Below are 15,438 nucleotides of genomic sequence, written 5' to 3' on the forward strand. Positions count from 1 at the left end.
CCCGGGGGGGCCCGGCCCCGCCCCCCCCCCCCCCCCACGCACGGCGGGGCACCCCTGCGAGGCGTGGTGTGGCGGGGCTCTGCGGTCTTTCCCCCGCTCTGCGCCGCCACAAGCACACGCAGCCCCACCCCATCCCACCGAGCCCGATCGATGATCTCCCCGCGCACAGACGCGGGAGCGGGTCTTCGCGCTGGAGTCGAGCCTGGAGCGGGAGCTGCGCGTGCACGGTGACGCGGTGGGCGCGATGTTCTCGGCGCTGAGCACGCCGCAGCACGCGCGCCTGTTCTGCGGGTCCCGCCCCTTCCTCCCGGACGTCGCCTGCATCCTGGCCGCGGTGGAGCGCGCGCTGGGGCCGGGCGCGCGCCGCGAGCTGGCGCCGGGTAAGCCGCTGCCGGCGCTGGCCCTGGAGTGGGCCGAGGACGAGGGGCCGGCCAGCCGCCTGTGTGGCCGCCGAGCAGACGGCGCCTGCGGCCGGGGACACGGCTGCGACTAGCTGGGTGCCGGAGGAGCCGGCGGGTGGAGCTGGTCAGCACCTGATCAGCCGGCACCCTGGCCCCCCGGCATGGAGAGGCCACCCGGCACCCCAGTCGCCCAGCCAGCCATGGATCGAGCCGGCCAACACCTGGTCCCAGGGCACACCCCTTTTGTCGCGATGCACGGGTACCTGAGTGACACCATTGAAGACTTCTTTCCCATGTACGTGCCACCCCACACATCCTCTCACTGCGCTTGGACATGGTGGGGTCTGGCACCCAGGCGCACCAGCGCCACCTCGCAGGCTTCGTACCCCTTCACCCCCTGATATCCCCCATCTCATTCCTCCCACCCCATGTCGCTCCCTTCGTTGATTGGTGAGCCACCTCATGTACCAATACGCCCCTCTGTTAGCCGTGTTACTACTCGAGACGCTAAGGAGCAGGGATGGGAATGGGGTGGGTGGAGCAAGCCTGCCGGGCGGCGGCCATGTTCACGCCGCAGTCGGGCACCCATGTCGAGGAGCTTGCCGGGGAGCACCCAACCTGCAGCAGTGAGGGCACGGGGTTCCCAGCCATGAGCGTGCAAGAAAAACTGTATGTGGGTGACAGCACCAGGGCCGTACACACCAGCACATCTGAAGCGGCCATGGGGAGGTCACTCGTTGGCAACATGGCAAGCCGCACCCCAACCGGAGCATCAGTGGCCAGCTGCATGCCGTCGAAACGACATTGACAAGTAATCATGGACAAGAATAGTCAAGGGATGCACCCGCAAGGGGACATGCCAACTACCTACGAATAGGGTCCGAGCAAAGCACCCCATCGAGGGTAGTCATGGGAGAATTCACAAATACGCCCCATGGGTAAGAGCACCGATCAACACTACTACGCTGTCCATTCCTTGCTACGGCAAGGCACTCTGTCTCCTCCGTCGGATGTGGTCCTTCACGAAGGTGTCAGACGGGTAGATTCTGATACAGAGATGACGAGATTGTATCGCCCGCTGAGTCAACTACTCAAAGATCGCGTATTGCGTGAGCCGCTGAGAGAGCTCGTATCAGCCCTCGCAAACAACGCTTCATGAGGATGATAAAAGTGACATCAGCCTACCCGGCGTAAATTTGTATAAAAAGTAGCTTAGAGGGTAAAGATGCATCGCTTATAGCTTGTCCCCAAGGCTTGAGGCTGTCGGAAACGAAAGGTCTGTTGAGAGTACGGGAGGGATTGCGTCTGCTAGGCCCTTACGTCGCGCCCACCCTTTACGGCGATCGCGACACTCTTCACCTGAATTTTATGCACATTACAAGGGCAAGCGCTGAGTCTTAGACCGCCTTCTCCCTGATGCTTGACATCAGCGACCCAACCCTGCCACCCCCATTGTGTCAGAGAATCGAGCAGATCTTGGCGAGTGACCCCTTTCCCAATAATCCTACAACCTTGACAGACGGCCACTGCGTTCGTAACCCTGGGTCCAGTGGATGAGTTTATGACACTCAGGAGACGGCTTTCCGGCTCCAGAGAGCTTGCCGAGAGCTCAACGCAGTCCGAGGATGGAGCCCACGGCAACGAACCTGACCCTGGGGAGGACGCGGGTCGGCTTCGCGACAAGAACAAGAAGTGAGACAAGTGTTACTCTTGCTTTATATGAGCACAGTAGTTTTGCAATTGAGGGCGGGCCAGACCTCTCCCTCCCGGGCAGGTCGTGTGTGACCTCGCTGGTTTATGTGCCGATTCCATTGTGCAGGGCCCAAGCTCGGTACAGAGCCAAGCTGCGGAATCAGCGCATCATCACGTACCGCGATCATGCTAAGGTGACCCGTTTGTGGTGCTGGGCGTATCTCTGGAGGGCCAGAGCTTTGGGTCATGCTCTTCAGGTGAGGCTTAGCGCCACCGAGCTCAAGTGGCCTCCATTCTCACCAAGCAGACGAGCCTGGACCTGGACGCCGCCAGGTCCGAGAACCAGTTGCTTACGCATACCAACGACCTGTATGAGCTCGTCATTGCTCTTCGGCAGGAGGCTGTCGGCGTGCTGGAGGCACTGACTGAGGTGATGCCTGGACGAGTGACAGTTTGAGCTTCTGGGGTGGCCTGGGAATGGGAGTCTTTTATAATATCGACGGTACCCTAGCATCTACATATTAATCAGATTCCTATCTTGCTTAAGCACTATCCTGAACCTCCTTGTATCTCCACGCAACCATGCGCCAGCCTTCACCTGAGCCAGCGGGACACGGCATCAGGTCCCGACGACACATTGACTCCACCACCCAGCTCTCTGCCGGCCAGGCAGCCATGCTGCACACAGCCTGCAGTCTGACATGCAGGGATGCAGCCAGCGAGGAGTGAGCGGAGTTTGGTGGGGCGTATTGATCTGGACCCCGCAAGATGTGGATAGTTTGGGGCTGCTGCTGCGATCACAAGCCCATTGTTGTGCTGTGGCATGCCTGAGCACCACAACTGCAACTGCCAGAGCACGATCAAATTCTTGGCGTGTCAAGCTCGCCATCACCCGTCCCCTCCCGTACTCAGGGAAATCCTGGCTTTCAAACATGTCCCCATTGGAAATTTGGTCAGCGCTTGGATTGAGCTTCGATCAAGACTGGCAGATGCTCTACAGCCAGCCCAAGCGGCAGCTGTCAGTGGAGCGGGCCAGGCGGCGAATTTGAAGGAGCTGCACTCCATCCTTCAGGCTGGGGTGAGGAGGAAGTGGACAGATGGGTGGTTTTGTGAATGGATCACCTTGTTGCGGGGAGCAATTGCAGAGCCTGCCCATGTCCAGCATGGTTCTTGCACTGTAGCTCTCCCGCCGTATGGCAGCAGGAAGCCCACTTTCTGACCAGCTCGACTCCATTGCTGCCGCGCAATGTTTGCTTCTTCGCTTCTGCGCTTCACAGCATCAGCCCACTCTCCCATGCACAGCTCAATTTCCTGGGCCGGCTCGGCTGCTATCGCCCAGAATTGATTTCTGTCGTGATGGGAGAGGGCCTGTCCCCCCAACCCGAGACTAATAGCGCTTTGCACTGGCAGAATGTGCTGGTAAGTTGAGAATCGACTGAGGACGCAGTTTAAAGCGCTGCAAGGTGCTGTGGGCTGGGGACGGGTGCGCATGGCACCTCAGATTAAACATCGCCAGGTTTGATTGAGCCGAGAAACACAGGTGCAGTGGACAGAGGCCCACCTGCCCTCATTTGCAAGAGCAGGCGGCTTTGAAACTCAACAGTCATCAGGAAGCTGAGCTGCGCTTGACAAGGGATCGATTGGTGGAGGGCACCTGCAAGGTGAGCCAGGGAGATGGTATGGAGAACCGCGGGTTGCGAAAAGAACGTGGCAGCTGTTTTCCCCTTCAGACATCAAGCCTGCACCTGCACCGCGTCTGCCTGGCCATTTCTGAGTCCTCTGCGCTGCGCCAGGGAGCACGTCGCCAGGAACAGTGCAGACACCTTACGCCGCTGCATGTCCGTGCACCCCTCCATCCCCACCAGCATCCTCGCTCTCATACCATCCAGCTCCATGCGAAGCGCCGTGCCATCCTGGAGGAGCTGGGCCACAGCATCGGCGTGGCCGGGGCGCGGTCGGTGCACGAGGCATGTCGCATCAGTCTGGAGGTGGGCAGGAGCGCTGGGTGGGGCCTGTTCTGGGGTGTGGTCTGTGATGAGGATGCATGAAATTGATTGCCTCACCAGTGTGGCTGGCTCCAGGGGACCCCAGGCATTGCTCCATGGAGCTTCTTCCTAGCCGCACTGTTCCTGAAGGGGCAGCGTCCCTGGACCTGATGCTCTCCTTAAACAGTGCAAGGCTGACCTAGGCTCACAAGGTTGGTGGCAGTGCAAGGATGGCGTGCCCATCCGTGCCTCCTTCCACGAAACCTGCAGGTGCAGGCAGGCACGAGCGTGCTTCGGGCCACTGTGGAAGCCGAGCATCGCCTGCATCGCGAGGTCAGCAGGGCACTCCTCCTGGACACGCTGGGACCCACGCAGCAGGCAAGGCTGCTGGTGGCCGCGCACCCTTTCCTCCCCGATCCCCTCATGTGAGCCCGGGGGCGGAGGGGAGAATTGATATGGTGGGCCCTGGGAATTCCAGTGACGCAGATGGTGGGAGTCTTTCGACTGCAAAGGTCAAACAATCACCACCTGCCTCCACACTCCAGGCTCCTGGATGTCGTGCAATTACACGGCGCACACCCATCCATCCATCCAGTCACCGAGATGTCAGCAGCTGCCTGATGTGCAAGGAGTGGAGTTGGGGTTCCATCTTTGGAGCTATTAAGCTTAACGTCAGGAACGTACCAGGCCCTCTTCCCGTTCTCTCTTGTATAGGATTTCCATCTCACAAAGCGCCCTGATTCAGTCCCAGGCATCACCATTACAGATAATACCTCCCGGCAGTTACAGGCAAAGCCAGCTTTCTTTCATGCATCTCCCCCTTGGAGACGAGTACCTTGTTTCCAGATCAACTCTTGCTCACCTTCCTGTGCTACCCTCCCACATCTGCCTCTTAGATGCCATAATCGTCAGGAAGTCATAATGATACCTTAAACTTGTCACAGGTATACAATCATCTGTGAATGCATTTTGATTCGTCGGGGAAAGCCCACTCCACAGGCTCCAGACAACACGGGGGGACATGGCTCACCCAACCAGCTTGAGAGATTGTGGAATGCGCAAATCGCTGGCGTGACGCTCCTCCTACTCGCTGCAAATATGGATAGTCCCTTAACACCATATCACATCGCAGTTGGTAACATCGGACTCACAGACGTTGCCAGCATCGAGCGCGGTCTCGGAATGCAAGCCTCTCCCTTCACCATAACGTAACTTGCTGAGTCCGTCACTACCTAAAAAGCTCACGACCTCGACATTACCTCAACTCCATGACATCATGACGGGAAATCCAAGGGATACCAAAGTCTGCCTGAAAACTCGACTGCTGTGCTCATTGTGATTATCAGAAGCTGCCAGCTCGACTGGCTAGCGGCATGACCGCTCACTGCGCCATCGACGCATTCCCCCCAAACTTCGTGCTGGTGCCCTCTTCCAATCGAGTTTGTGAGAGTCAGATACGCCACATGGATGTCAATACCGGGCGACACGTTGGCGCAGCTGCCCACGAGTCTTGTGAAGACCACAGTGCAGATTCAACATGCCGGAAAAGCCAGCACGACCGGGAGAGGAGTCGCAGGTCAGAGAACTGGGCTTGCTGGCATGGATGATGCATGCACAGCAACTTCAAGTGTGGGCACAGTGGTGAAGCACCATGCCCCATCAATATTTACTTGCAGGAATCAGGCCATGTATCGTGCCAGGAAGCGCGAAGAGTGGGGTGCGCTGGAGAATGACTTTGCCGAGGTAAAGTGGTGTGGCGCGTACAGTCTAAGAAGCCGCATGCCGTGGTGCATAGGTGCTCTACTGTAGATCGGAGCAGTGTGCTGCTCTCTCTCATGGGGAGAAGCCCAGGGAGACACTGAAATAAGTCACCCCTTACAGTTCCGGTTCACTATCTCCCTCCAGACAAAGGGTGCACTGGCTTCAGCAAGAGCAGAGCATGCACAACTGACTAAGAGTGCTGTGCTGCTGGAAGCCTCAGTGGACCTGCGCTCGACCCTCCTCGAGATGCTTCAGGCAGCACAGCAGGCATGTTCACCGTCTGCATAATGCTGTTGGTGCTGCGATTGCTCGGCACAAATCATGATAGCCGGCGCCACTTGGACGTGCGGCCTGTGAGTGTCACCATGCACAACACCCCTCTCCCAGAGTGGAGCCGGCTGGGAGCGCCCGCATGCTGCACCCTTCGAGGAACCGGGGCTCAGCTTTGGGCAGATGGTCTGTCTCGAGGCAGCCTGCCAGGTCGCTCGCCAGCAGGACAGCCCGACCCTCTCACAGGGGTGAGGACGCTGCATGGTGGCAGGGCTGCCTCCTCTAGGGGTCCCAACATTGGATGGTACCTGCCGTGTGGTGGGGTTCCGGGACTCTCGGCTGGGCATTTACTCCTCCATCAACCCCTTTGAACCCCCTGCCCCTTCCAGGGACATGGAGGTGTTCAGGAGACGGCCGATGCTGGAGGTTGGCAGGGAGTTCAGGGCGAATGTGGAGAGTATGGTGGAGATCCTGGCAAAGCATGGGGCAGGCGTGCGCCTGCCACACGCAGCCGAGGAGGCCGTGGAGGGTATCCTTGGCAGACAGGTGAGCCAAAGCCCTGAGTGGGCTGCATCTGGTTCAGCCGCACTCGCTGGGGTGTTGGAGCCCGAGAGGTTGCACAGCCACGGCCGACGGCTTGGATGAGGTCAGTAGTTTGCCGCCTGCACACCAGAGAACACCTTGAACCCACCAATCATCTGTGCCACCCCATGCAGCGCCGGTTGCTGTGGCAGATAGCCACTTATCGACGAGGCCAGGTGCACAGCATCATGGAGTCGGCGGCTGCTGAGAGCAAGCCCATCGACCGAGACGCGGATGCTGTGTGGCAGGATATTGCGGTGAGTTCCTCACACAGGAAAGGCTGAGTGGGTCTGCCAATGGTGCACGGGACTTGGGGGAAAAATGGTAGGGCATCATAGGATCGCCAACCTGACTTGCAGCCGGACCGGCCATGAGCGCTCGCCGGCCACCAAAATGGCAGCTGCCCTGACAGCACTATGGTCTGCACACCACTGCAGCGTCAAGTGCGCCTCTCGCCAGCTCAGCGAGTGGAGCTGGATAAGTATCGCGACGCCCTGAGGTCGACCATCCACTCAGTGAGTTGGCAGGGATGGCCGTTGCTGGATCAGCATCGCGATGTCACGCTCTAGAGGGGGCCATGGGTTGCCAATCTTAGCATGCTCATGTCCACGCCCTGCCGAGCCCCCGACCTCCCAGGCACAGGCTGAGCGAGCCCATGTGCTTAAATGCATGGAAGAGATGGGATGTGGGACACCCGGCGCCAGCTGCCTGGCAAATAGACAGATGCTCGCGGTGAGGGCATAACTGCCAGTTGAAGATGGTTTCTGCCCGACGTGCTGTCTGCATGGCCTGAAGCTGGAGTACGGGTTGTGGCGCGAGCCATGGGGGATTGTAGCATCAGGGCGGGAGTCTATGGGGACATGCCGAAGCAGGGCTCTCGCCATGTGCGCCTGCACTTGGTGCCTGATAGGAGCCACACCCCATGCTGCCTGGTTCCCCATTCGTGGCCTGGACCAGGCTCCACCGTTTTACAACCCGTTGCCAAACAACCCTGCCCGTCCAGTGGCGTGCGACCACCCAGGATCTGAGTGCGAGTCTTTCTGCAGAGCGCAATGCTTATGTTGAGCACTGCCCTGCCATGTTTGGACGCATCATGGATACTCGGCAGGTTGGTGGTGGTTGGGGTGATGTCGGTTGTGCGATGGAGCACGGATGGGAGGTGGCTTTTCTGCCCCATAAAGCGCTTTCGAATGAGCCTCAGAGGCATCCTCTCCCTTTGCAGAGAGCTATCGTCATCATTGCTTCACACCCGCTGCTTCCAGACCTTCCCCTGTGAGTTTTGTGTAGGGAGAGCCACAGGAATGTCAATGTTGGGATCAAGGTGTGGCCTTGGAGATGAAAGCATGAGTGTCGTGTTTGTTTTCCCGCAGGTTGATGGATCATCTACTGGGCATGGAGGAGTTGAGTTAGAGTGTGTAGGCTGGACCATCTGACTGCAGACTCCAGCGGCATTCTCATCTTGGCATGGCCCTACTCCTCCAAGCCAGTCAGGCCATTCAGTGTGACGAGGCACAATACCATGGCAGCGACTGGCTGAAATATGAATGTACCCTCGACTCTGTGGCACAGTGAGTTGCCCGGCTGTCTTGCAGCCTATTGAATGAGGCAGTCTGCGACGGTTGCCAAACCCTAGCCTGTGATATTCGTGCCTGGCTAGAATTGAGCGCATTTCAACCTGTTCTTCTTGAATCTCGGATGCTCAGATAATTTGCGGAGGGTGAACCAGCTGTGTGGGAGATTGTTACAGCCATGTTGTTTTGGAGGGTAGTCGCTCTCACGAATCTGCCTCCTGATCCTTAGCACTGCCACCGGCCCCCCTCAGCACATGTACGAATTCGGAAGATCGTCTGTCTCGAGATTTGCACAGAAGCCATTCTATTCATCCGTATAAACTCGCGAATTCGTATCGTGCTATGCTTATCTCAACAAGAACGAAACGCGGCTCCAGCTCTGAGCTTGGGCTTACCCTAAAGGGGGGTACACACTGCCTGCCTTGTCGCGCGTATGTAGGTCGTGCCGATGGCACCTGAGGAGGCAGCCTCAAAGCCAGAGCCGGATGGCAGGCTCCCTTCGGATCTGAGCCTGGACATATTTGCCGTCGCCGACCTCGTTCCTCGTCCCTCCTTCACCTTGAGCGACATGGACTTCCTGGAGGGAGGCGCGATGAGGTCAGGGCCCTCCGTGAATGCCATGACGGCAATCATGGACCCGATGGCAGCACTCCACCAAGCAAGCATCCCTATGAAAGTAGCGATAACCACCAGCGACCGTGCAGCTCCCTCCCTGCTGGTAGATCCCATCCCCAGCCTGGTGGATGCCACAACCAAGCCTGGACCGCCCAGCCGCTCCCGGGAGAGGAACAGAGAGTATGTTCGAGTTGGGTGTGAGTGTGCATGCACGCAGGGGGTCAGACACTAAGGCTTGGCGAGGAGGACGCTGGACACCTGCGACGGCTGCATTGCGACGGCCGGCCCCGGGGTCCTCACAAAACTCTCTCAGCCCTCCCGCTCCCCATTCCCCTTGCAGGGCCCAGGCTCGGTACAGGGCCAAGCGCAGGGCTACAGCGGCACACGCCAAGGCCTCCCTGGACAAGGCAAGCTGTCGCATCGTTCTCAATTGGAAAGGGGGCCGACCCTGACGGGCCCCTGGGCCGCCGTATCTTTACTCACGGCCTGCCAGGCCCCTTGGGTCTTATCCTGTCGACATGCCATGCATACAATCCATCCTTCAGAAGCGCCACCTCAGCGATCTCACCCCCGGAACCTCACCCCGTCCACAGCTGAACGAGGAGCTGGTGGCTGCCAAGCGCGAGAACCGGCTGCTGACCTGCCGTTCGGTGCTGTATGAGCAGGTGCTGTGCTCCCGCGAGGACTACCTGAACCTGGTGCGCTCGCGGCGTGAGACGCCCTTCCCCGCCTGGGGCAACAGCCAGGGCGACCCGCCCCCGCTCTACTACAGCTGGACGGAGCCGGATCTGCCGCCGGGGCAGGCGGCCTGCCTGGACGGCCTCTGCCGCTACCTGGATATGCTGGACCCGCCCGCCCTCCCTCCACCGTGCGTGGCGATCTCGGTGCCCGTCTCCGCATGCCCTGCAATAAGGAACTGTGGACTCGGGCCGCCCCTTCCGCCGCCCAGGCTGGGACGTGCGGCGTGCGCAGGGCCACTCCTATGCATGGCATGTCCATGTTTTGGCAGCTCTTACGCCCACTGCCGCCGTGTCCCGCACCATCTCTTGCGGATATCCACTACAAATGTATACCCCCCCTCCATATACACCCCCCCCCCCTCCCGCACCCTCCGCATGCAGCGAGGTGGTGGTGTTCCGTGAGACCCCCCTGCCCAGCCTCAGCCGACTGTACCGCGACACCCGGGCAGAGATGATGCACGTGCTGGACGTCATGCACGTCGCACAGAGCGCGCCTGCCACGGAGAGCGCGTGCGAGCAGCTCATTGGCACCGCCAGGCGCCTGGTGGGGGGGTGCAGTAGGTGGAGGACTTCATTTGGGGGGGAGGGGGAAGTGAAAATAGTGGAGTGAGATGTGAGGTTGGTGCTGTTTTGACGTGAGAATGGGCAAGAGTAGAAGAGGCTGCGTGCTACGATGGACAGCGGCTACCCTGCCCACTGGCCCCACTCCCATGGTAGATGGCGCCACTCCTGCCGTGGCCTCGATATGTCCCCTTCCCCCCCCTCGGAGAGGGAATCTTCTCCCCACCCATACTGCACAGCGCTCCATCCTCTGGCGCTGCAGCCGGTATCGCCCCGGCATCCTCACCCGCGTCGTGCGTGGCGAGTCGGCGCAGGCGGCCGCCCCCGACGAGGCGGCGCACTGGCGTGCTGTGCTGGCGGCCATGGCGCTGTCGCCGGCCCAGTCGGCGGCCATCTTGGAGACGCGGGCCGCCCTCCTGGCGCGCATGGACAGCGTGAGTGGCTTTTGGGGGGGAGGGGAGAAGGCGCTGAGGCAGGGGACCCCCCCGGGGCCAGTGAACCGCGTCGCCTGGCAGAGTTCTGGACTCGATGGCCTGATGAGCGTCCTGGCCTGGGACCAGACACTCTGGCCACCTTGCCCCTGCACTCACGGGTCATCGCCCCCCTCCCACCCTTCCCGAATCCCCACAGGTCCTGGCCAAGCGCCGCAGGCTGCTGGCGCGCCTGGAGGAGCTGCCCAGCCCCGACTCCCAGCTCGACACAGCGGCCCTACAGGAGGTGAGGCTGTGAGGGTGGGCCGCGATGGAGGTGGAGGAGCCTTTGGGGGCTCCCCAGGTCGGCCCGGGGCCAGGTCTGCCCGCGCGTCAGCACCATACCCCGGCCCACCTGGGTTGAGCCTGTCGCCATCCCTTGCATGCCCCCCATTTCCCCCTCTGTGCAGTGGCAGCGGGCCACGCAGGCCGTGGCAGCAAACCTGGACGAGGAAAAAGTGGCGCACCGGGACGCCTACATGGCGGCCATCGCGCACACACTTTCTTTGCGCCAGGTCAGCACGAGGGGTGTGTGTGTGTGGAGGGGGTGAGGGTTCAATGCAGCGGGGCTGCATGCCGGGCGGGCCGGTGGATCGCGCAGGGCATTGTCTGCTGCGCTCGTCGTAGTTGGAGCAGGCTCGCCACCTGGCACTGGACCCACCCCGCCCCAGCCTGCACGCGCCCTCTCCTCCTGCCGCTGGTCGCAGAAATGTGTCATGCTGGCGACGTCCTACCCCATGCTGCCCGACATGCTGGCGTGAGCGATTCCCATGCGATGGGAAAGGCTCGACACGGGGCCCTGCTGCCTTACAATGGCTTGACAATTGCCGCTGGTGTGCCTCCCAGTCTTAAGGCCTTTGTCCTCTTCCCGATCCCTGGCCTTACCACACCATTCCCACAGGATATTCTCGATGAATGAGCAAACCCGGGCTGACATTCTTCCCCCTGGAGCCATCACCACCGCGCCCTAGCCACCCTCCTCCCATAGACTGATCGCCTATCTGCATCCATACAAGCCCTTCAACATTGGTTTCTTGTCCCGTCTGTGCCAACGATTGTCCCGTGAGCACTGCACCCTCCTGTGTTGTTTGTAAGAACATTCCTTCCCAAAACCCCTCCCGGGGCTGATCAATTGTTACGAGACCTTCCAGGCTGGAAGTCCGTAATATTTCCTGCGGGCCGGCTAAAGCCTTGCCGCCAGCCCTATCAACTTCCTTAAATCGACCGTGATGGCAGATTCGGGGCATCGATACCACATTTAGCAGCGCACGGGGTATCCAGCGAGCCCGACCAACAAGAATTCCCAGTTGGTCGTCACGGGATGCATGCGATCCCTCTGGACCCATGGGCGGGCTTTGGACCCACTCGACTTATTCAAGATGATTTACAAGACCTCCTCGCCTGTGATGCGCCTGAGATCGCGGCAGTGAGGCCGTCCAGTGGCTCCGAGTATTCGTGGGAGGACGTGCACTCCGACCCCTTCCATAGCAGAAATCTCGACCCCTCACCGATCGGAACACCTGCACACCAACCCGGTTCGACCTCTGAGGAAGACAAGGCTGCCGCAAAGCAGCGAAAGCGTGAATGGAACCGCATGTGAGTGTGCAGGGTTGCCATCTGTCTGGGAGGGAGTGTTGGATGTGGAAGGTGCCCTTCAAACAGCCCTCCTGGCTCCCCAACCCCTACCTCCCAGCGCCCAAGCCAAAGCGCGGGCCAAGAAGAAGAGTCAGGAGCAGGCCGTGCGGCAGTGTTACGAGCAGGCACGATAAGGGTCATCTGCGCATGGGGTGGGAAAGAATTGTGATCATGCATGACTCCTGCATGCCTCTCGAGGCGCCCTACATGGTCCCCACATTCAAGCCTCCACCGCCCACCCATCCATTTCCTCGCCAGGTCAGTGCTGAGCTGGCACGTGCCAAGCGGGAGCACGAGTTGCTGGCCCGTGACAACGTCCTCCTGGAGCGGGTCATTGGCGTGAAGGACCGGTATGTCGCCGCCCTGGAGGTGGCAGCCCCGCGGTCGGACGCCTGGCTGGACACCCCCGTGGCTCGCGCCGTGAACCTAGGCCTGCCCCTGGGCCAGGCAATCGGGGTCAAATGCTCCTCTGTGAATCTCAGCATGCTGGTCCCACCCCCCGTCCTCACCGGCAGGTGTACTGTGTGGGGAGTTGTTTTTGTTGTGGGAGGGTGGGTATTTGAGCTTCAAGTGTGTATTAAAAACGAGGCATGGTGATGTGTGTCAGGGCGGGGCTGTGCTGTGTAGCGCAGGGGCAGGCTGCAGGGGGCAAGGCCTGCCCACGTGCCCACCTGCTGCTGCCTGGGCACGGTAGCGCTCTGGTCTGACCCTCCAATCCCTGCCTGCAGCATGCGGACGGAGTTCCAGTCCCTGCCACTTGACCGATTCCGCGCCATGTACCGGGACGGGGTGGCAGAGATCACGGCACAGCTGGAAGCTATGGGCCCCGACCCCGTCTTCATCGAGGCACCAGAGAACCCGGTGTGGCTGCGCTGCATCCATCTGGTGCGGGGCGATTCTCGTGGTTTGCATGTTCTTCTGTGTGGGAGATGGGTGCCCTGGCTGGTCCAGGCAACCAGGGAGGGTGACCACCTGCTGGGCGGCTTGCAATCTGGGTCGCACGTGTGCGTCTATTGTGGGTGAGGCATCGAGTCCAGGCGTTTCCACCCAGGGCAGAGGCCGCGGGTGGCACCTGGTTGCTGGGCACACCAGCCCGATGACGATGTGTGGGTGGCGCTCATCCATCAGCTCCACCACAAGCGAACCAGGCACCTGCACGACCTCCTCCCCTGACTCGCAGCGCAAGCTGTTGTGGCAGATGTACAGCTACAGGCTGCGCGACCTGCCCAAGATGTTTGCACCCTTGCACGACATGCATCAAACCCCTTCCAGCCTCGACTATGCGAAATTCCTGGTGGGTGTGAACCGATCAATCCCTGCCATCCCATGTTCCCCTTAGGCAGGAGGCCTTGCACAGGTTCATGGCAACGAAGCTGCCAGAGGTACTCTTCATTGGCCACCCCTGCACATACCTGATGCACAGGATGAGCTGGAGTTTTCTCCTGCGCAATGCCGGCTCGCAGCACAGACACACCGAGAAGTGGAAACCGCGCTCAAGCAGGCGAGGTGGTCACGTGGTGGAGGGCGGTATGAGGGTGGACTCCCTGTCTGTGACCCCACTCCTGCACCAAGACCATGCTCAAATGACTGCCGTCCAGATCCGGGAGGAACGGAAAGCCATCGTGGCGTGGATGCTGCCCCTGCGCATGACCACGTCAAACAGCTTGATAGAGGCATCGCAACAGGCATTGGAGGTGAGCATCAGCATGAGGGAGGAGTATCCCCTACGACAGTGCTGGCCTTCAAGAGAGGGCCTAGAATCCGCAGGATGGTTGAGCAGACCAGGCCCCTTGTCATACTGGTCGTGACCTGGGTGTCTGCTCTCCCGCCGGGAGCAGCCCGCGAGTGCCCGTCACTTTCCCAGGCGGTCCATTCACCAACCTCACAACCTCCATTGGAGCAGCTGCAGCGAGCTGCAATGCTGTTGCAGGAGGGCATGGACAGGGAGGAGACTGTGCTCTTCAATGCCAGCACCACCCTGTACATGAGCATATTCAAACCTTATCAGGTAGGGACTTGGCACGAGTCGCTCCAAGGGCCTGGTTGTGAACCGCACTGGGAGACATCTCAGGACGGTACATCTAGTCACTTGCATGATCGCCGTGTCCATGCGCTCCTTGCCTCTGCTCATCTGCAGAAGGCGAGGTTCACCCTATTGTGTTACCCTTGGCTCCCGGATCCTACAAGGTGGGAGTGGAATCGGTGCTGGTCATGCTGTTGGGTTTGTCTTTACCGCTGGATGGTGTCATTACGAATGCACCTCTGCTGCCAGAATCGGCCACATGCACTCCTCTCACACCCGTCACAGAATGTATTCAGCGGCAGCGGAGAGATCGCATTGAGGCGGGAAACCCATTCATTGATGTTGTTCTGTCTAGAAAGTTGCATGCCTGTACTGCTCGTGTGATTCCTGGTGGCTCTCGAACCGAGACCGCTTACGTAAGGATCTCCGAATGTCTCTGGTGAAGAACCCAGGGAGGATTGCCCCGATAGTGGTCGCCCAGTCCATCTGTCCTGATAGTAAACAGCCTGTGATGACCCAGCAGCCTCGTGCCAGCGCACTCGGTCCTCTCCAGTCATAGCGAAATCCCTGTTGAAGGCCGACGTAGATGGCCTCCCTCCTGGACGAAAGTGCATTCGCTGACGCCGGAAGTATGGTCTTCATGCACGAAATGGGGAGTGCTGCCAGCGAGGAGACGACCCCTCGGCCCCTCACGTCGTCGGAGAAGGCCAAAGCCCGAAATCGCAGGTCTGCCGAGGGTCTGCCCTAGCCACGGAAAGTTGCTGCCCCTTGTGAGCGCCTATTCTGCTAGCTGTGAGACGTCCTCTAATGTTGACACGGAATTGCACCCGGCAAGTAACCTCTGCTTGAGGCTCTCCTTGCTCAAAGTCTCCACATGCACTCACAGGGCCCAGGCCACCTACAGAGCAAAGCGGAGGATGGCCAAGGTCCAGATCAAGAACACATTTGCACAGGTGGAAATTTGGGAGTGTGGTGCTGGCAACATGAGACGCTTCAGGATGCAGACCGGCTGGTAAAGGTGCTGCCATACCCCATCAGTCTTGCCCTGTGCGCACTTGCTGTTTCTGTGCCAGACCCTGAACCCTCTCTTCGCCTTGGAAGTTGAACTCTGAGCTGGAGGAGGCTAGGCAGG

General features: G+C 60.0%; 1 protein-coding gene across 1 annotated transcript in view; it reads left to right on the plus strand.

Annotated features, from left to right (window-relative positions):
* Positions 1-13,622, plus strand: part of F751_1136 (hypothetical protein) — a gene marked incomplete at both ends in the record, with an annotated part of 16,114 nt that extends 2,492 nt beyond the window's left edge. Inside the window, 18 exons of the mRNA XM_011401654.1 lie at positions 170-334; positions 3,983-4,081; positions 4,349-4,503; positions 5,755-5,821; positions 6,227-6,357; positions 6,499-6,655; positions 6,844-6,948; positions 7,129-7,206; positions 8,702-8,859; positions 9,218-9,299; positions 9,471-9,745; positions 9,999-10,161; positions 10,418-10,612; positions 10,809-10,895; positions 11,059-11,163; positions 12,542-12,798; positions 13,012-13,168; positions 13,464-13,622. Of these exons, the coding sequence (XP_011399956.1) occupies positions 170-334; positions 3,983-4,081; positions 4,349-4,503; positions 5,755-5,821; positions 6,227-6,357; positions 6,499-6,655; positions 6,844-6,948; positions 7,129-7,206; positions 8,702-8,859; positions 9,218-9,299; positions 9,471-9,745; positions 9,999-10,161; positions 10,418-10,612; positions 10,809-10,895; positions 11,059-11,163; positions 12,542-12,798; positions 13,012-13,168; positions 13,464-13,622 (2,595 nt within the window). The remainder of the gene's footprint in view (positions 1-169; positions 335-3,982; positions 4,082-4,348; positions 4,504-5,754; positions 5,822-6,226; positions 6,358-6,498; positions 6,656-6,843; positions 6,949-7,128; positions 7,207-8,701; positions 8,860-9,217; positions 9,300-9,470; positions 9,746-9,998; positions 10,162-10,417; positions 10,613-10,808; positions 10,896-11,058; positions 11,164-12,541; positions 12,799-13,011; positions 13,169-13,463) is intronic.
* Between the last annotated feature and the right edge of the window lie 1,816 nt (positions 13,623-15,438).

The sequence above is a fragment of the Auxenochlorella protothecoides genome, assembly GCF_000733215.1.
Source record: "Auxenochlorella protothecoides strain 0710 unplaced genomic scaffold scaffold123, whole genome shotgun sequence".
In the NCBI taxonomy this organism is placed as follows: Eukaryota; Viridiplantae; Chlorophyta; class Trebouxiophyceae; order Chlorellales; family Chlorellaceae; genus Auxenochlorella; species Auxenochlorella protothecoides.